Below are 20,764 nucleotides of genomic sequence, written 5' to 3' on the forward strand. Positions count from 1 at the left end.
CTCTGCCACTCCTGATGACTCAAAGTTACAGCTGTTGCCTATTCTATTGAAGATTAAGATTTTGATTTAAGATAAGACAAAGATTTTGCTTTTAAAAGAAATTCTAAGATGGCTAGGAAATTTGTCTCAGTATTAGGGATATTTCAGCAGGGATGTTTTGAATAACTTTATTAAGTTTAAGCACCTAAATCTAGATGTTTTTTGGTTTAAAACCCCAGAATTTCCAAAAATATTATCTCCTGCTGTACCTGCAGTGTTACATGACTCAGCTTACTAGCAGTGACTGAGATAAATTGAAAAAAAAACCCAACAAACCAACCACGTAGAAATTTTTAAAATTCAATTGTCACAGAGAAATGAAACACAATACTGTGAGGACTGCTGCAGATAACGTTTAATCACCCTAAACTGAAGCTGAGGATAAACATGTCTTCTCCACAGACATTAACAGACCAAGCTGCCATGAGGCTTCTAGACCTTCACAGACCTCTCTACATGGTAATCAGACAACCACAGAATTTCAGAATGCAGTCACAAAGCACTTTCCAAACATTTCACAATATCATTCCCAGGGAAATTTGGTGAAAAGGCAAAAAAAGATCTATAGAATATGAACACAGATGACAGTTATATTTTCAAAAAGAAAAAAAATCATGAATTAATTTTAACCTATGTATGAGAGCATTGCTTTAGTTAATATATGCACATATAACTTCACTACAGTATTTTTTGATGTTATATGTTGAGTCTGACAATGAAATGTACACCAGCCTGGGGATGTTACTTCCTAAAACATTCCACATGCTGAATGGTCTTTACAACACTTGCCTACCCTTTCACAAACTGTTAAGTGATCCTTGAAGACTCTTTAGCCTGCTTATTTTTCTTAATCATCATTGCATCTGTGAGGATGCCATTTACCCAAAACTAATCCGAGATTTCACAGCACTTGAGTGACCGTCTTTAAAAGAAAGACAAAAAGAGGTCTTCACTTCACTGCCTCTGAGTAGAATTGCAGCAGCTTTTATCAGGCACAGAATGCCAACACGGACAGGAAGTAATTTAGCATTATGTCATAAGTCTGAACATTTCTGTGTTCTCTTTTTTGAACTGCCTACTGATGAATCAAAGCATATGTTACAGTTTAAACTATGGGGGTTTCTTTTTCTGGTTTGTTTGTTTGTTTTTTTTTCCCTGTGCAGCAACTATTTAATGAATCACATTATGTTCCTTGGAATTACATATTCATCAATACCTTTCTTACTATTTCTAATCTTTCAGGGACACATTTAGCTATGGCAGGTTATTCACTCCAAACAGGCATTTGTGGAAATAAGAACAACTGTACATACAACAAAAGAGACTAAGTGCATAAAGTGCTATGAAGCCAGCATAATTTTGCCTATTTAATTTCTCATCAGCCTCTGAGACAAATGTATTGTGCCAAGGTTGTATAAATATGAAGCAAATCAGAATATAATCAAATCAGGCTGGGCTGAACACTAGTAAGAGATCACTCTGAACAAAAGTTTATCTACTACAACCACTGACCTGCTACTCCAAGAACTTGTAATGTAAGTGAGCATAAAAACTACAAAGTCACTCAAGGATGTTCACCATTCTCTCTAACAACTACTGAACAAGCTTGGAGGTTCTTGAAAATTACTGATGCAAGTGTTTGGCAAAAGTAATTCAACATTATTTTGAGGGTAAGCGCAACCTTCCTGTAGTATCAGACAACTGGCTACAGTTGAAGTTCCAAGATTATTCTTTTGAATAGAAAAATGCCAGTATTTCCTGCTTTGCTTTCATTCAGGGCTGTCTTTCATAGCAACAAAAACTGCAAGGAGGGCAGGGGCAATTTTCTTCCCTATTCTGGCCTTTCAATTAGTAGCTAAAGGTAAGTAGTATATAAGAAAGGAAAGCTTCTGATGGGCCTCGGAAAATTCTGTTTCACTGGTAAGGAATTTCTTCTCTCAACCTACCTTCTCTTGATTCTGGCAGAGAAGACAATCACATTCAAAGCAATACTGGCGCAGGAGTTGCTTTTGGCGCTCCCTGGTAGGCATCAGTGATTCAACATAGCTGATGGTGAGCTGTATGCAGTACATTACAAAAAAAAAGAGTTGGTATATCTTACAAAATTTAATATTCTGTGTATTTATTAGTAGAGCCAACATTTTTTGGATACAACATATTTCCCAGTATAAAATAAAATGCTAACAGATTATTTTATAGAGTAAATCAACTACGTCTATGGAAGGTGAAAGAGAAAAATAATTTCCATGGAAGAACACTCTCATTTCAAGATCAATATTGTTTGAAATTATTGATTCCATCCAAAATTATCACCATTTCAACTTTTAATTCTAATTTGGATGAAAAATAAAAGAAGAAAGGAGAATAAGAAAAGATAGCAAAGAAACGCTTCATAAAGTATCTAAATCCCTTGTGCATGAAATCTCATTTTCTGTCTAGCTCCAGAGCTTAAGTGTGTATTTACCACTACTGTTATACAATACTCAACTATTGTCAAAATTTTTTTTCTCAGGGAAGCCCCTACTTTTTTTGCAAATATATGTTTGAGCCTGAGGATAATTCCTCTCATGCCATGCCCATTTTCAGTATGTCTGTGATGTTTCCCTTGTGAACACGGAAGCACAAAAGCATTGCAGTCTAAGTTCTTGAAACTATTGACAAGAAGATTTATTAAAGTGATAAAAGAAAATTTGTGCCTACATTTGTGCAATTTTCAACTTCTTACACTGTAGAGAGTGAATTCCAATGAACTACAGAGAAGTCTGTAGTTTGTTCACTTTGACACCTGCCAGCAAGAATTTTACAGGACTAACCATTTGTAGAGTTCTTGAAATGTTTAAAGTGCTGCAGAGGCACAAACTAATGATAAGGAAAACAATAAAAACAAAGAAACCAGCTCAGTTCAGACCAGCATACAGTCACACATGCTATTGAGTGATTACACTATACGCCCAACACACTTTGAAACACTCCAGAGAGGTCAGAGCTGAAAAAAATCAGGTCACGTTATTTCATCCTGAGCCTAGACACTTCAACTAATTGGGAGAATTTTCACATGGTTTTCAGTTAAATCATGAGAGTCCATTCAAAGAAATTACAGGAAAACCTGACCAATTTTATTAATGACCATGAAATCCATAGTCAGAACCTACATTTTGCAAATTAGCGAGCATTCTAATTAAATGAGCAATTAACCAGCAACTAAAACAAGGCCTGCATTTATTTTCATTTATTATTAAAGTGCAATTTGATTATATGTTGGAGGACTGTGTTAAAAGAAGTCTACTGAGATGGCAAAGTCAAGCATTTAAAAGAAATATTGCCTCATAATTGAAGATTAATAGTATAAGTAATGAAAAAGATAAAATAAAATTCCACAATTAATCACTAGTTAGAAAGTGTGAGAACTTTGTTAGGTTTAGAATTCTATATAATGTTGTTCTGTCCCAGCTTGTGCATGTCTGAGCCAAGAGAGGATTAGTTTCACCAATGCTGGCTTACAGACAGTCTGGACTAATATTTTACAGGAGCTATAGGCTTCCCTCTGATCTTTCTGCAGTGAATGGATGGAAACTGTGCTGCTCATTTATTTTCCATCCTTTTCTTCCAAGCTTTGACTCTTCTGACTGTTATCACAATGCTCCTCTCCTCTCCTCTCCTCTCCTCTCCTCTCCTCTCCTCTCCTCTCCTCTCCTCTCCTCTCCTCTCCTCTCCTCTCCTCTCCTCTCCTCTCCTCTCCTCTCCTCTCCTCTCCTCTCCTCTCCTCTCCTCTCCTCTCCTCTCCTCTCCTCTCCTCTCCTCTCCTCTCCTCTCCTCTCCTCTCCTCTCCTCTCCTCTCCTCTCCTCTCCTCTCCTCTCCTCTCCTCTCCTCTCCTCTCCTCTCCTCTCCTCTCCTCTCCTCTCCTCTCCTCTCCTCTCCTCTCCTCTCCTCTCCTCTCCTCTCCTCTCCTCTCCTCTGTCACTTTCCTGTCTTATTTTCAACATCTGATAATCTAAACCTGTTTTCTAGCCATAAATTCTAGCTCCTTACATAGCCACTTTTGGTACAATGGGATGATTTTGTCCTTGTGCCAGCCTCAGATATGTCTTTCAGCCTTATCTTGCACTTCCCCACTGTGTACACTTGCTTTCCCAAGTTAAAAGTCCTTGTTGCCCTACTCTGATTTCTCAAACATCTTCAGTGACCCCAACAATTTCGTCCTCTCTTCTTTCCACAGCTGTTCCTAATCTATCTGCATCCTCCTTGGTGTGGTAAGAAAGATCTGTCTCCCTTCCTTCCCACAAAGAATTTTCCATCCAAGCTGCAGTCCTAACCTCATCCTTCAGACATTCCAAATCCAATTTCCCTCTCCCATCAAAAGCCTCATGATCTTCATGTCTCCTTGCAATTCACAAGTGTTTTCTGTCAAAATCATTCCACACACTGCCTGTTCCCTGTCTCTTGTCCTCTGCATAAACATCTCTGGTTTTGACTCATGTCCTACTGGGCTTTAGGTTCAGGTGGCATCCAGCAGTAAAGAGCATTTAATCAAGTTCAGACATAGTGCAAGACAGTAGGAATCTTATGGGAAAAATAATTCATGTGAGATTAGGCTATTCTGTGCCAAAATATTTAAGACAATGGTTTAAACCCTGTCATTACTATTGAAACCATCATTAGGCAGGTTTCAATTTTAATACTGCAAAACAAAAACAGAGCCAACACCAAATATACCTTACAGACTTCATCCCTTTCTCTCTTTATATTTTTTGCTTTTTCCCCCCTCTTTTTTCATTTATATTGCAGAAACTTTGGGGGTAGGAAGAAGTTTCAAAAAAGACATTTCTTTTTCAGATTTTACCAAACAGTTGTGGGTATGAACAATCACATAGCAACATAGCAATCACATGGATTAAAACATATGACTGGATAGAAAGAGGAGAAGAGGCTTCATCACACTGATGTCTCCTTTCAGCATTTTAACAACTTAGGGTCTCTCTGGCCCAAGTTCAAATTCCCAGCCCTGCCAGCAGAAATCCATACGTGAAAAAATGTGTGTAGCTGGCAGACTGAGTAGTAAAAAATATAATTAGAATATTTAGAAACATGATCAAGCTAACAGTGACTCAGCCTATACTAATCATTTAATTGTTTAAACACAAAATTTCTGTATTCAAGTCTCTCTTCTAACCTGGCTTCAATTTTGTATCACTTTGTTAGATGCAAGGCTCATTTAACTTGTACATATTTAGGAAATATGCCCATTTATCAAAGGTTGTCTTAATGGTATTTGCATGTGGGATGTATGCTATTAATTAAAACATTACTTCAACTGACCAAAGCTTGCCTCTTTATTGCATCGTTTATAAAGAATGCAGTAAATCTTTTTCCCCCAAACTGGAGAATATCTATTAAAAACATTTATGAAGGCAAGAAATTATTTAACAGTCATGAGACTTACCTACTCTTAAGACTTTCTCCTTAGAAATATAGCACTGTCTGAGCACTGCTTCTTGCTCTGACAAAGAAATTCTTTAATCATGGATATGGTGGTTAGGTTAGTTTCTCATGTTCCTCACCTGCCAGCTGAGGTGGACACAATTTTCCAGTATGCAGTGGACGTAATTTATGTGGATTTTTTGGGGGGGAGTTTTTTTGGGTTTTTTTGGTGGGTTTTGTGGGGTTTTTTTTGGTTACAGAATATAAGCCACAAAATTTCTAGACGGAAAATTGTGTAAAAAAATAAAATCAAGTATGTAATTGCAAATGGCAGGGAGAAAAAAGGAAATCTTCTTGGTTTTGCAATCATGTGTCTCAGAATCTTAGGGAGGGTCGTGTACAGAAATCTGCTCCTGAAACAGAATTATAGAAGTGCTTAACAGTCTGCACTCTTTCTGTTTTGGCATATAAGATCAAAATGCCTTTTAATTCAAGGAAAAATTTGTTTCTAAAAACTTTAATGGGACAAAATGCAATGTGTCAAGCATACACAGATACAAAACTTCTCACAGAATTACAGTAACATTATATAACTTGGTTGAAATCTATCATGAAAATAGATTTATTTGCTCATCATCCGAAATCATTATTTGTTTTCAGTATTGGTTTTAAAAAAATGTTGCTTTGTAAGGTACAGTCAGTTATGTGATATTCTGAAGAAAGATACAGATTTGTTCTAAGTGAACTCTGAAGCTGGTGGGAAGCAAAGCACCCATTTTGGAGCAGAACTGCACCTCAGCTTCTCCCAGCAAGACTAATTGATTTGAGGCCACACAGTTTCTGATTGGAGAGGAGGTGAAATCATTTAATGTCTGCCTGCAAAACACCAGGTAGACTCAGCAACTAACAAAAAGTCAATTGAAATTACAGCACACATCTTGATGCTGTTTGAAGTGGTTACTTAAGGGTAGGGAAATTATGACTTTTCAGAGTAGGCTGCTTATCTTTTTGACAAAATTAGCTGATGGGCTACCCTATCAGTAAAGGAGCCCTCATGATCTCTAGATGAATAATTTTTGTTATTTTATAATCCTTGGCCATATCTCACCTTTCTTTGCAACACTTACATTTCATTTTTGCAAACAACCGCAAGTAAAGGAAATCTTTGTATGCCGTCAAATTAACATCACCTAAAGTTACAAAAACTGTAATAGCCAGAGAAGATGTGGAAGCTCCATCCCTAACAGATTTCAAGGCTTGGTAGGATGGAGCTCTGAGCAACCTGGTTCTAGTGAAAGAGACAGCAGGGGACAAGAAGATCTCTGAGGTCCCTTCCAACCTCTAAACATTCTGTGATTCTGTAATTATCTTGAAGAGCAAAAAGGTGTTACAATTAGTTCTGAGATGCTGGAAGCAAAGTTTAGAATGCTGAGATGACCACAACAGCCACTCGTCTCAGCTCCCCATGTCTCTTTTCCCTGAAATTATAAGTGGTCAACAACTCCTCAGTGTGATCAAACTGCTGTAGTGTGCTCTGACAGAAAGCACTACAAATGTGCAAAACTTTGCTCCTGTATGGATGGGAAAACCATAGTCCTCTTCTACTAATCTGAGCTTGACTTGCTATTTAGCTTCTTATTTCTGATAAATCTTAGTGGTTATTTTCTGATCATTATTTTATAGAGGATCTCATTCTGTCTGCATCTAGAGTAAGTTGAACAGGATAAGAGAAAATTTATAGCAGTTATAATTTTCTTGTAGCCCCATGACTTGAAATAATGTTGTTCTTACCATCTCAGAGCACCCAATTTAAACAGAACACCCAATCAGTTTCCTCTCTAACATGTATCTTCTCTCCCATTAGCTCAGATCATGCCATCAGTAATCAAAGTTCAAACTCAGCTCACAACAGATGATACATGTACACATATGTGTGTAAATTCAATATGTGGTTTTTAATAAAACTGAGCTCACAGTGCTGCAGGCAAGCAGTAAGGCAGCATGGAAAGTTGCACCAAAGCCATCATGCAGAACACAAAATGAAGCTGTGTACAAGGAAAAGTAAATAGTTCTGACAATAATACTGAACTGCTGACTTGTACATAGCCTCACATAAATTTTATTTCCCTTCCTCTTCCCATAATGGGTCTAACCTAATACTGACTTTGTACCTTTACAATGTCTCTTAAGTCTTAAGCCCATTTTCTTAAGACATTAAATCTACTTAAGATTTTTTTAATGTCTTAAGACATTAAAATCTACTACATTTTAAAATAAGCAACCCATCTTAGTGAACTGGGAAGTCAAGAGGAAAGCTATGGTTTATGGATAAAATAGAAGGAAGGTGTCTATAATAACACTTAAACAAGAATGCTGGACTGAATGATGTCTACAATTAATAGCTCCACAAACATATATTGCATCCTGGAAGATTTCTCTTGACAAAAAGGTAAGTATACCAAAACATTTCTACTGATTCTTAACAATGTTTTGCTGAAAAAAATTCTACCACTTATTTATTTTGATGGCCTAAAAATGTTTTCTACCATTTACTTACTTTGATGCCCCGTTATTTTTGAGAAAGAATACATTAAAAAAGAATAAACTTCATAGAATACTGTGTCTAAATCAAAATATTTATGGTTTTCATATTCCTAGAGTTTTAAGAACAGGTATGAACCATATTTACACTAGGTCATGACTTTGAAATGACCAATAGCTAGGGCTGGGTAGGTCATTGGTGCTTCTGAAGTTACATATATGTAGATATTTCTTCTCAGGTCTTATTAAGCAAATTCAGTACTGAATTGCTGCAAAACACATTTATTTTGATTTCTAGCTACAAATGCTTATTTTCAATTAATACAAGTGCTGTTGTAAAAATAAAGCAAAGAATACCTTAGATCAAATCAGAAATCTTTTGATAAAGATATTTTGAAGTCTTTCCTAGTGAAATGACAAGAAAACAAACTTTGTTGTGCTGCTTTCACTGTCAATGAAAGGTTTACTACAACTGCATGGTTGCTGCCTGACAAATGTTATTGTTGCAATGACTTAGGAAACACTGCATTCCACTCAGAAATATCATAAATGTTTCCGTCAGGGTAAAGACACTCAAATAGAAACAAAATGAAGTGCCTAGAGGAGGAAAGGAGGAACAGGAATTTATCAAGACTGCTAGTGATTTATGAGAAGTAATGATTATGGGGCCCAGGCAGTGTGAAGAGATGATTCTATTTATCATTTCCCCCCTGATAGCTATGTGCTAGAAAGTGGCATCAATATATCATCAAAATATTAAGCTGGTGGCCCAGCAGTCTGGGATTTATTTAGGGAGATGTCATTGTTGCAGGTGTCTGTGATGGAAGGGAGGACAAGTTAATTACCTCTTCACCAATCTGGATCTCTCGGACAGAGTGAAGTAAAAGCTGGTATCCTTCAAAAACGATCACGCAGTTTGGGTCACAGCTGTGGTTCAGTAAAGACATGCTGTGAGGGGTGGTAGAGGGGAAAGAAAGAAAGAAAAAGACTTAACAGAGGAGTGTTCACTGCCATTTCCCTTTTATGATTTGAAAATAGCTAACATGATTACATCTGAAGTATCAAGCAAGTCATGAAACAAATAAATTCTCTGTTAAATCACCTGCTCTTGGTTATGGGAGGAAAACGAACGCTTAGAAGATTTATATTCACTGGTAATAGGAGCCATGCCAGGATCTCTTCAAGTGTTTCTGCCTTTTGTGTATTCAGGGATGAGGAAGGCAATGGCCTCCCAGTGCCTCTGAGAGCCCTGATTCAGGGGACAGGGCATGTGGGGAACAAGGCAACCTTGACAGTTCAGAGCAGGAGGGACTCAGTTATTTCTGCTGCTGCTGCTCAGGTTCAGGCACTAACCTTATTGATTACCCAACTGTCATTGCAAGCACAGCTCAAAGGGGCCAACTATCAACTTTTTTTCATATCAGGAGAAAATGGAGTGTACTTTGTCCCAAAGCCAAAGAAGCTGGTGCACAGAGCTGAAAAATAGAACATTGCCATTGCCTCTGCTGTATGCATACGTTGGCCCAGCCTCTGTTCCTGTGGCATGTGGCAGCAAAGCTCATGCTGGGACTCTCAAGAGACACAAGCACTGCACAAACACATCCTTCTCTCTGAAGGAGGCTGCTAACAACATCTGATATATACTTTTGAATCATGAGTTTCCTTAGCTAAGAAACAACTGACTTTCCTACGCAAACATTTCTGCCGTAGCAGAAATGGGGGTGATGGTTCTTTCCCTATGGGAATGACCCATTGAAAGAATAATTCTGGCATTATCAGCCTGGAAGAAGAATTTTTGGCTTATCCAGCTCCTGGCTGCATTTATATTCTGTCCTTGTCTGATTCAGCAACTTGAAATCCCAACTATTGTTGGTAAAATAGAGGATGTTGCTGAGGATCAGAGCCCTGCACCAAACCACGTTTACTCAGTTTTTTGACTCTTAAAGGAGGTATCTACAGGGGCTTGACTCTTCTGGTATCCCTTCCTGCCTAATAAAATATCTGTAGGTAATTCCTCAAGAACCCACTGGGAGAGTATCCATTACACTTACTGGGAGATCACCGGGCACACTCTGAAAGCTGCTCACAATGGGATGCACAGCAGGACCATAGGATTTTACCTATTTTAAAATACATTGTGATGCTGAAGCTATCAAGCCATACAACATAATAAGGCTTAATAAAGAGCTTTTAGTTAAATCTTGCTTCATGGAGTCACTAGTGGGTTTGATGACAATTTCCTCTGGAAGCATATGGATTCATCTGGAAGGACATTTTCCCAGGACTTGTGAAACACAGATTTAAAGTTCTCAATTTTCCCAGTTTCTTTGCTATAACAAAACTCAAACTGCTCTGAAGCGACCTGGGAAAGAGTCTCTGGCATCCCTTGGCAGTGCATTATCATTGGACATAAACAGATACTCTCTTCACAGTTAAGGGCTTCTTTTCAATCAAATTTTCATTTTCCTAATAATAATGCTCCAAAATAATATTTCATTTTTCTCAAGTATTATTTAATTCCATTGTGAAATCACATGACTGTTTTGCACTTTTCATGACACTAACTTCCATGTCCTCCTAACCACCTTTTCCTCATTTTTACTACAAGGCAACCTCAAGATATTAAGTGTCCTTGTCAAATGTTACATGACACTGGAAGGAAAAGAAAAAAAGGTGACAGACCCACTGAGGTACTGACAAACATAATTCAACCATGCATTAACAAAAAAAAATTAGATGGTAAAAGATACTTTTAAACTGCACACTAATTTTCCATATTTATGATTACAGGTTACTCATTATATGAAGTTAAAATCTTCATTGGTACATACTTCTTACCTAATACAAATAAGAAACAATAATAAGAAATTCAAATATTAATATCCATCTCTTAAGGGACTTATCTTTTCACCTTACTGGTTTCTTTGTTATGGTAATTTATTTAAATAAATATTTTTCTTTTAATCACTTATTCTGAAGGCCCTCAGCTGCAAAATATCTGTATTCTAAAGTATTGCTGAACAGGTTTCCCTTGTCCCAGTTGCACATTCTTGATGTCAGCCTTTATTCTTAGAAAAGACTATCACCTCCGCAAAAATAAAATATAAAGATGTATACTATTTGAACTGTTTTAATGCTGTAATCAGGACTATTAAGAATGCTTTCAACTAGACTGCATATTTTCACTCTCCTTTAATTTATTTCCATTTCCCAGTTTCTCATTTAGACATGTTACCTGCTGCTTTGATAGTCCTTACAACTACCTTGGAAAAAAGGATTAACAACTGACAGAGATTCTGCCTGTGAATGAAACAGTGTCCACAGTACCTGGGATACAGGCCAACACCAACATCCTGCATCTCTCCATTACTGATGGTGAAACAGTTACAGGTCACCTGTAAAAACAAGGGGAAAAAATCCAGGATTACCAGAATAATTTGGAAACCCCACACTCAAGTGAAAAAACTTTCCAAAATAAAACGAAGGGGCAAATGGTAATTAGATGGGAAACATTCAAGCCCAACACTAGTGCTCTTTCATTTTAGAGCAGTCACATCTGGGACACACTCTCCTGTAAAATTGCTGTCAATTAAAAACAGAAATATTAGTATCCTGAAAAAAAATGTGAGGTTAAACATATGCAGGTGCCCTACTTTCCTGTCCAGAGAAGGAAAAAAGTCACCCTACATAGAGCCTGAGAAGCTCAGCCCAGAAACAACTTAACAGATGATCGTGACTACTGATGAAAAGAGGGGATGTTCACTTGTGGGGACTCTGCTGATGCCAGGTTGCCACAGCACCTTTTAATGAGTAGCAGTGGAACCCAAAGAATACATACGGGGTTGTTTTGAAGTAAATAGCAGACTCACAAATAAATGCAAAGAGTGCAATAATGCATCTTTCACACTATGAGTATTTTGAAGAACAGACAACAAAGCATGTTCAAATTGCCATCCAAGAGAAATACAACCTTTTCTTAAATTTCAGATATTCAGATTGTAAACGTATTCTTCCTTCATACAATCATACAAAAAGTAAAGTTGTAGAAAAGAATGGGGAAGAATGGAAGACTCCTGCAAGCAGATTTAGTCTTACCCCAAACTATCAGACTGAGCTTTTTTTGGTGTTCAAGATACATCAACATTTAGCAAGTGATTAACAAGTACAACTTCCCTGTGCTTAAATGAAAAAACTGAACTCAATGTGAATGTATTTTTAAAGTATTTGATTTTGGGGTAAGAGCTGCTTTTGGGGGTCTTTTTACATTTATTTTTTAGTTATGTTGGTCAGTTATCAATAAAGTATTAATAATATCTTCTTTAGAAAGATACTAAATAGGTATGATACTGCATATACAATAAAAGTCTCAGGTCTCTTCTGCATAGCATTGTATTATTAATGCCATTAATTCTCATTAGAACAGAAAATGAGTTAAGAGTAGGATTTGGCAGACAAGGAAATGAAATTTGAAAGTCGCAGTTCTATCCACAGAGTAATTGTCCAGAGCAGTAAATGCACACCTATGTTTTAAAGAAGTACACTGAACAATTTAATAGTATAACTTATCCTATAAATTGACAAATTATTATTTATGAGAACATTAACCATGAGGTGAAAATGAAATCCTCTTTCAAAATTTCTCATAAATTCTGACAGCAACATTAATTTAAATAAATGCACATACACTAGGGCATGTATTTTTGTAAACCGTTAAACAATACTTTGATTAGTCTATTATTTATGTAACCCATTCAAATGTTCCCTATCAATTACTAAAATCATACATCTTAATTATTTCTTTCCTGCTGACATTGGGTGTAAAGTGTCAGACAACTTCTGAGCAAAGATTAGTCCATTTCAAGTGGCAATTATCCTGGTTCTAAAAATATTGACTTGATTTTGGAATTTATTGAAAAAATAATGCCTTCCAGGTAAAATAGAAAGCCAGCTTTTGTGAGCCTTAGCTCTCTCTAACAGATCATAAAGTAGGAGAGGTCAAGCATCTCTTAGAAACAAATGAACTCCACTTTCTTGAAAATCTCTTATTATTACCATAACATATTTATATTAATAATATTGAATTTTGATCACCAAAGACCTATAGAGACTGTTTCATCATTTTCTATTGGTTATGTATTATATTATATTATGTGAAAAGTTTTACACACAGAAGTCACAATAGTTCTACTTCTTCCTTTCTGAAATATGCATCAGTTTCTTATACCAGGACACATGCAAATAAAAATTTGAGATGAATGAATATGCTGAGATTCAGACACAAAGAGCTATTTTTAATAGTAGTTCACTGGAAGGAACTTTTTAACTTCTCAGATATTTCCACAGTACACAGGTACATCTCAATATCCAGTGTGGTAGTGAAATGCCATCTAGTTTCTAATTATTCACAGTTTCAAATACAATAATAACTGGGAATACAAAGTATACTGGGCCAAATCTAAAAAAGGTATTTAATACACAAACACAGGCAGAAGTCTGATTGGCCCCATGAATTCTGAGTTATATTATTCAGTCCACAATCCTGCCAGAGGCATAGGAAATGTCAGGTGCTCTGAGGTTTTTTTTAACCTCCTAGAAGACAATCTTTCCCACCTTCTAAACTCAGGAATGGAAAAAACCAACAGCAATACACATATAATGTGAATCAGATAGTAACCTTAATCATGGCTGCTTTCAGTGCTCAGCAAGTGGAGAGAGAAGAACTGAGATTAGGGTGGAGAGAGGAGGAAGATCTCACCACTTACAATGTGAGAAATTCTGATGTAATGACAATCCTTTGTAGACAGCAGCCTACAATGATATAAAATATGAACTATTCATAATCTGTCATTATATGGTTGGTTTTTTGTTCTCTTTTAGATTTGTTGCAAAGTTTCTAAAAATCTATTTAATCACCTCTACATTTCTATTTACATAAACTTTTAGGATGCTTAAAGTCTGAGTTAAAGATCTGTTCTATCAAGAGAAGTTATGAGATTTCAAAACAAGAGTTGGTGTTGTAGATCACAACTCCCAAGGAACAAAAAGAAGATGGCTTTTTTTTTTTTAGAGAACAACCAAAGACAAATCAGTTTTCCTAGCTTTCCAAAATTCACAGATGTAGTTCAAATAACAGCCACATCTAGAGTATCCAACATTTCTGCAAGACAGCATGAGTATGCTGCTTTTCCTGAGGCAATTGTTTACAGATCAAAGCCTATTGGGACTGGAAGTTAACTAACTCCATTTCTAGGGGAAAAAAAAGCCCCAAACACATAAAACCAAGGCAAAACAAACATTTTCTTTTGCATCACAGCATTTCTTTCAAGTTGCATGGTTATATTGTGCTTTTTTTTCTGCCTTAACTGACCCACCTTATTCCTTATACTACAACCAGGTTCTGATTCTATGTGATGACAGATTTTAAAATAAGAAAAATAAACAATTCTCAGCAACTGAGTTTTTCAATAGTGGTGCTCTTCCATACAGAGGTATGCCCCTTGTCATCTTAATTCCTGCAGAATCATTTATCTCAGTAATTTAATTTGTGCTTGTCCCTTCTGAATCCTCTAAAAATTCCTCTCCATCCAGCTACAAAGCACTAAGATAGCATATCCACATATAGAAACAGAACCAAGTACTCACAGTTTGTTATATCCACAAATAAAGAAAATTATCACATATTTCTGAACTTCAAAGTGCAAAGACAAATTCCTTGCTATTTCTAAAATTTCTGAATAAAACACATCTTCCAGCATGAGAACCAAGAGAAAATTATCAGAGTGGAGTCACAAAATTGTCAAGCCCTCAAAATGCAAAACTTCAAAGTATTCTAGAGCTGTCAGGGTTTATCATCATAGCCTGTTTGGCCACAGAGCTCTAGTCTATAAACTAACAGTTTATAGAATCACTTCAGAGTGTTTGAGCTGGTTCCATGGCACGTTCATTTGAAAGGAGCTGCTATTTGAAACAACCAACAATACTATATAAACTGACTGAATTAAAGAAAAAGATCTGTTCTCTTGAGGCTGCACATACCTTAGAAAAGTACCCTGTACCCGCTAAGGTAAGACAAGCAGAAGACATAATCTCTCCTAGACTGGTAAACACACAATGAGTAAACCAACTTTATTCACTGGTCAATACTCTCTGGCATACCTTATCACCAAGCAAAAATTATTGCAACCTGTTAAATTTGATTTCCTCTCTGAGCGATTAATGAAAACTCTGTAAATTTACCCTGTAAAGAGGTCACCGTTCTCAAGATGTCTAAAGCTACTGTCTGTGCAATCTCTGCCAGTGCCAGACTCACAGTCTAGTGGACAGTCAGGATTTATTTTGGTGTTCACATTTGACAGAGTATGGAGGCTTCAGTTTTGCAACATAATGAGTTGAATTTGCTCTCAGTTCAGACCTCATTCTTACAGATTTATACCGAGGATTTGCCTTTGGGTTAAATAAAACAGAGTTAGACTTGATGGCAAGACATTCCAGATTTGGAATTTCAGACACTCAGACAATTAAATACATCAATAAGGGTGTAAGGGAGAGAAAACAAATCATTATTGGCTAACACTTGCTGCACTGATCAAATTACAAACACCAGGACTAATAATCAATCATTTTGTGTCCACGTGTTCCTATTACTGCAACACAGTGAGGCAGCAGCATGTAAGAAACCCTCCCAAGGACTTCCAAAGGGTATTTTGCACTGATAGGGTCAATATAATTTTCAGTTCTGATATACAATGACTCCAGACATCTCTGTAAATGGTGTGTTACAGCAGCTGCTGTATTCTAATCCACCACCAAAAAAAAAGCCATATCAAACCTTTCCCCCCTAATTTATTAACCCAATCTAACGTAAACTAAAAATACATAATAAAAAAGCCCTTTCATGGACTATTAAGTTTCTCGTTCACACCAAAGCTGCCTGGGTATCGCTGGTCACAGCCAACTATTTAACAAAAGACACTACAATGAGTTCTCATGTTAATAGGCTTCTCAAGAGATTCAAATATTTTTCCAGGAGAAAGGGGTGAGCAGCAAACGCTATGTGAGGGGCACATTACCTCAAATGACGAAGGCATACCCCAGGGACCTTCTAGAACCACCACATCCAACTACAGTTCTGCACTGATAGCTCTTTCCCACTCCAGGATGAACAGATAACAGGCACAGATGGTTCACAGATCTCAAATCTGCTAATGACTTCATTTGGCACACAGAGCACTAGAGCAACAGTGCTTAACTGTAATGCACAGTATGCCACAGCAGTGACAAACCTGTCAAGCCCCTGTTTTGAGTGTATTTCATTCAAATGCTTGTGCCACAGCCCAGGACATCCTGGCTTTCTACTCAGACAGAGCTTCTCACTCTGAAATCTCAGCTCTGTCCATGGTGGGAAGGCATCTGCTACCTGAACACTGCGCTGAAAGGAGCCCCGCAATGAGGCACATTTGAAAACTAGACCTTTGTGCCCTATATATACATGCTAAGGTGTTTTTACTATATCAGGAACTTAGAATCGAATTCTACATTCCATTCAACTCAGGACACACATACTGGCTTCCATGGGAGCCACAGAAAGAAAATAGATGAAAGAGTGGCATCTCTTCCTGACATAAAAGAAGACAATAGGTGAAGAGGAAAATAAGAAGCTTCTTCAGAGTTTTGACAGAATCACTGAATAAACTGAGCTGGAAGTGACCCACAAGGATCATGGACTCCAACTCCTGACCCTGCACAGGATGATCCCCAAGAATCACACCATGGGCCCAAGAGTATTGTCCAAATGCTTTCAGACAGAAATCAAAACATATTAGAAGAACTTAGGGAAAGTTTTCTTATTTAGATTTTCAGAATAAGTAGAGGGCACAAGTAGTTAACTGTTCATGATGTTTGCTCAGAAGCCAAAGTATGCTGCAAAACCATGAAATTTGAAGAATTTGTTTCACACCTTGACTGAATTCACTAATATTTAATTTTACTTCAAAGACTTCCTATTAATCTCTTCTGCCAAAGCAGTAATATTTTGGCTAAATCAAAGACTACCATTACTTCAGTGCTAGTTGCAACACAGATATGCATTTTCAATTGCTTTCTTAAACCATTCAGATGCTTTCTTCATTTTAATCCTTTGGACATCTCTCTTCACATCAACTAACAATATTTCAGGCCTTTTTTGCTATCCTAGCACATGAAGTTTCCTGATGAGTGTGCAGAACACAGCTATCCCTTGCAGATAGGCTGTCACCACCTACAAGACAGGAGACCAGATATCTGGCCTGACATTAACAGATAATTTAGTGCAAGTGTGCTTCAGGCATCCCTTTATAGTACTCAGCTAAGTGGTGCAATTTTGATTGAAATGGAATGAAAATAGGTCATGGTAAATTACCTTCTCTCTCCCTAATCCCACACATACTTCTCCAATCTTTCAAATAAAAATATTTAGCTATGAAGCTAAATATATTTGATTACTACAAATTTCAAAGCCATCATTACTAGGACAAATGTTATGTTTGCTATGACCACCTTTTTTTTCTCTTTTTTTTTTTAATGGAAGTGCAACATGTAGTTACAAACCTGGACTTGAAAAAGTAAAGCTTGAAACATGTAAAATTATTGCACTCCTAGTGTAAAACAAAATATTTGAATTTTTGTAGGACTCCAATTAAAAGTTTTGTGCAACCTGTCTCAGCCTTTTCATAAGTTTTCCTCTGACACCAGTCAGCAAGTCTCATGGTCCCCTGGTGAAATTTTAGCTTTTACCCTGCTCTGTAAATGTTATTATTATTCTTGCTTTTTGGAATAGAACTGAAATGCATCTATTTCTGGAGCAGAACTGGAGAGTGGGAGCTGCAAAGTCACTAATGGATCATATTACAGTATGCTTGCAGCATTTGGCATTATTAATTGGAGTGGAGTAGGAGCATGACATCCTTCTCTTCATCCTCATTTTCCTCCTGGTAACTCCACTCCTGTGAAATGGGCCAGAGTTATTAACTTGATTTCACAGCCACTGCATGCCACTTATTGAAAACACACTGCTTGTTTATGAATGGGATCAAACTTCATGGGCATCCAGGAGTCATTAACTGGTGTGTTTGTCTTACCTATTTGCTACAGACAGATGTTTAAATGTTTTTTAATGGTACATTTAAATTTTTAAAAATTAGACTAAATATTAATTATTAGGGTGAGATTCAGCTACAGATGGTTGTATGAAAAATCCACAGGCAAAAGTAAAATATTAATGAATTACTCTTACATAATTTCAGCTAATAATATGGGTGGAATAAAGTACTGTGCTACCTCTTTCCATTACCCAGTTGATTTCCTCATACCAATCTGCTAGGCAGTTCAAGATAGGTCAGAGAAGTTCTAACCTAAATATTTCAGTGTTTGATGACTTTTTATCACAGAGGTAATAAACTTGTTATTCCTTTTGGAGGTGCTTCCTGAGCTAGACCTTCAAGTTTATTTACCTCTTGAAGTTCATCTTTGGATTTGGTCTATTTGGCTAAGTGAAGTTTTTGCATCTTCTCTTCTCTTCTCTTCTCTTCTCTTCTCTTCTCTTCTCTTCTCTTCTCTTCTCTTCTCTTCTCTTCTCTTCTCTTCTCTTCTCTTCTCTTCTCTTCTCTTCTCTTCTCTTCTCTTCTCTTCTCTTCTCTTCTCTTCTCTTCTCTTCTCTTCTCTTCTCTTCTCTTCTCTTCTCTTCTCTTCTCTTCTCTCCTCTCCTCTCCTCTCCTCTCCTCTCCTCTCCTCTCCTCTCCTCTCCTCTCCTCTCCTCTCCTCTTCCTCACTCTAGGTATTGCACAACAATATATTTTCTACTGAGGAGAAGGGATAGGGAAGGAGGAGGACTAGAAAAATCTGGGGAAAGCTTTTTTCGAGCAATTGCTTTAAAATTGTTGCCACTAGGAAACTTCTGAAAGCACAAAAGCCTAGAATGTTTGAAGGAAATTTCAAAAAAGGTAGAAAACAAGGGAAACATCTTTTCCAAAATGTAATGGTCCGAAATTAGTACTTTTAAATCTTAAAAACTTAAACAAATGTAAATAATCGTCTTGACTTTGAAACTTCTTCTGAAACTGGCAACAAAGCCCATTTGGCTTGATTAATTTAGAAACTTGGAAACCATTTTTTATTTTAAAAAATCACTTATTTTTAAATTGAATTTTTATATGCAGTATGTGTTTTTTGAGCCAGCACTAGTCTCACTTTGCTACTTGGCTTACAACCTAAAGCAGAGATGACTGGCGAGTTTTAGAACTGAACCTGACTTTTTCGTTTCCTTAGTATGATGAAAAAAATCCCACAGAAACCCCATAAGGAAGCATACAACACTGACAACCTGCCTGTGTCCATGATCAATGACAAGCTGGGCTAGCCCAAACCTGCTTTGTTTTGTGTTAACTAAAGAAAATTTCAGGCTCTTATAATGTTTGCGCATTGAGGCCCAAAAGAAAACTGATACTACTGCCAGTTCCTTCCATTTTTCTTATGCTTTTTCTCTACAGATAAACTACTATTGTTTTTCTTTTGACATACAGTTTTATCAAAAGGAAAAAGTATTGTTCTTTTTATCATATCAATAAAGCAAAAAAAAAAAGTTTTAAGTTACTTAGATTTGTTTATTTTCCAACCTATTCCTATAATTCCAACTGGATGACATTACCAGTTCTAAAATTCAGAGCATCAGACATGCCCTTTTGTAAATTCATCACCCTTAATGTCAAAACCCCTTTCTTCCCATTGAAGACATTAGGAAATCAGTAAGACAACAGGAATCACGTACTATATTCTTCCAGATAGTTTGCAGTCAAACATCTTCTGAGAGCAGGTAATTTAAATTATGTGTAAAAGCATGATTTCATTAATATATGAGTTGTTCATAAAATGCCAATGTAGAATATCCTAAATAAACTATTTCCTTTTTCCTTTTTAATGTTTTTGAACACTTGGTTAACATATGCCTGCAGGATGCATTTTTTCTCACTCTTAGACCTTCCTTCCACAGACAGTGCATACACAGTGCTGTCAGATACAATTTCTGACGCTACTGTGCCACAGCAGGTGATGTGTCTGAGGCAGGCTAGACCTGCCCAGGGACAGCAAAAAGGAGTGGAGTACCACATGGTATTCACCCAATATATCCAGCCCAGGAGGAAATTAACAGGAAAAAAAAAGAAACCATGAAACAAAAGGCTCACTCTGTATTCAATTCTGAAACACTGAAATACCTAGCTGATTGCCTTAATGAGAGGTCTACATAAGATGAACTCAATGTAGGTATAAAGTAGAATGGTATTTAATTTAAAGATGTCATGTGATGCATGGAACAAATTAAAGCTAAAGCAGTAAATTTAAGGCCTGTGTAACTCAAGCATTCAGTATTCAATGAGTTCTTGGATTTCTACAGAATGTGTGCATTCTTAATATCTCTGATCAACCCCCCAAGGATTTCCAGCCAGCATTTCTTTTATATCTCTCCATTTTGGGGCCATTTTTTTCAAACAATGCTATGATGAGGAAACAGTTGATACAATTCAGTTTTTGGAATTTCGTAACACTGGACATGTCTCAACACAGCACATACACATCCAGTTACAGTGAGGTACAGCTTTTGTGCTGATGTTGCTCATTTTCTCACTCCCCCTGTTCTAGTCTAACATTCTTGGACAATCCTATTTGATGACAAACCATAGTCAGTCAATGATGTCTAACAATACCAAAGACAATTTGCTAGCATTTTATGCTATA

General features: G+C 36.8%; 1 protein-coding gene across 6 annotated transcripts in view; it reads right to left on the reverse strand.

Moving 5' to 3' along the window:
- Positions 1–20,764, reverse strand: part of SMYD3 (SET and MYND domain containing 3) — a 386,727-nt gene that overhangs the window by 67,772 nt on the left and 298,191 nt on the right. For all 6 annotated transcript variants that reach the window (XM_033056656.2, XM_033056657.2, XM_033056654.2 and 3 more), the window contains 3 exons: positions 11,327–11,394; positions 8,845–8,947; positions 1,986–2,096 (listed from right to left, as the gene is read on the reverse strand). In XM_033056656.2, the coding sequence (XP_032912547.1) occupies positions 1,986–2,096; positions 8,845–8,947; positions 11,327–11,394 (282 nt within the window). The remainder of the gene's footprint in view (positions 1–1,985; positions 2,097–8,844; positions 8,948–11,326; positions 11,395–20,764) is intronic.

Source organism: Catharus ustulatus, chromosome 3 (assembly GCF_009819885.2).
Source record: "Catharus ustulatus isolate bCatUst1 chromosome 3, bCatUst1.pri.v2, whole genome shotgun sequence".
NCBI lineage: Eukaryota > Metazoa > Chordata > Aves > Passeriformes > Turdidae > Catharus > Catharus ustulatus.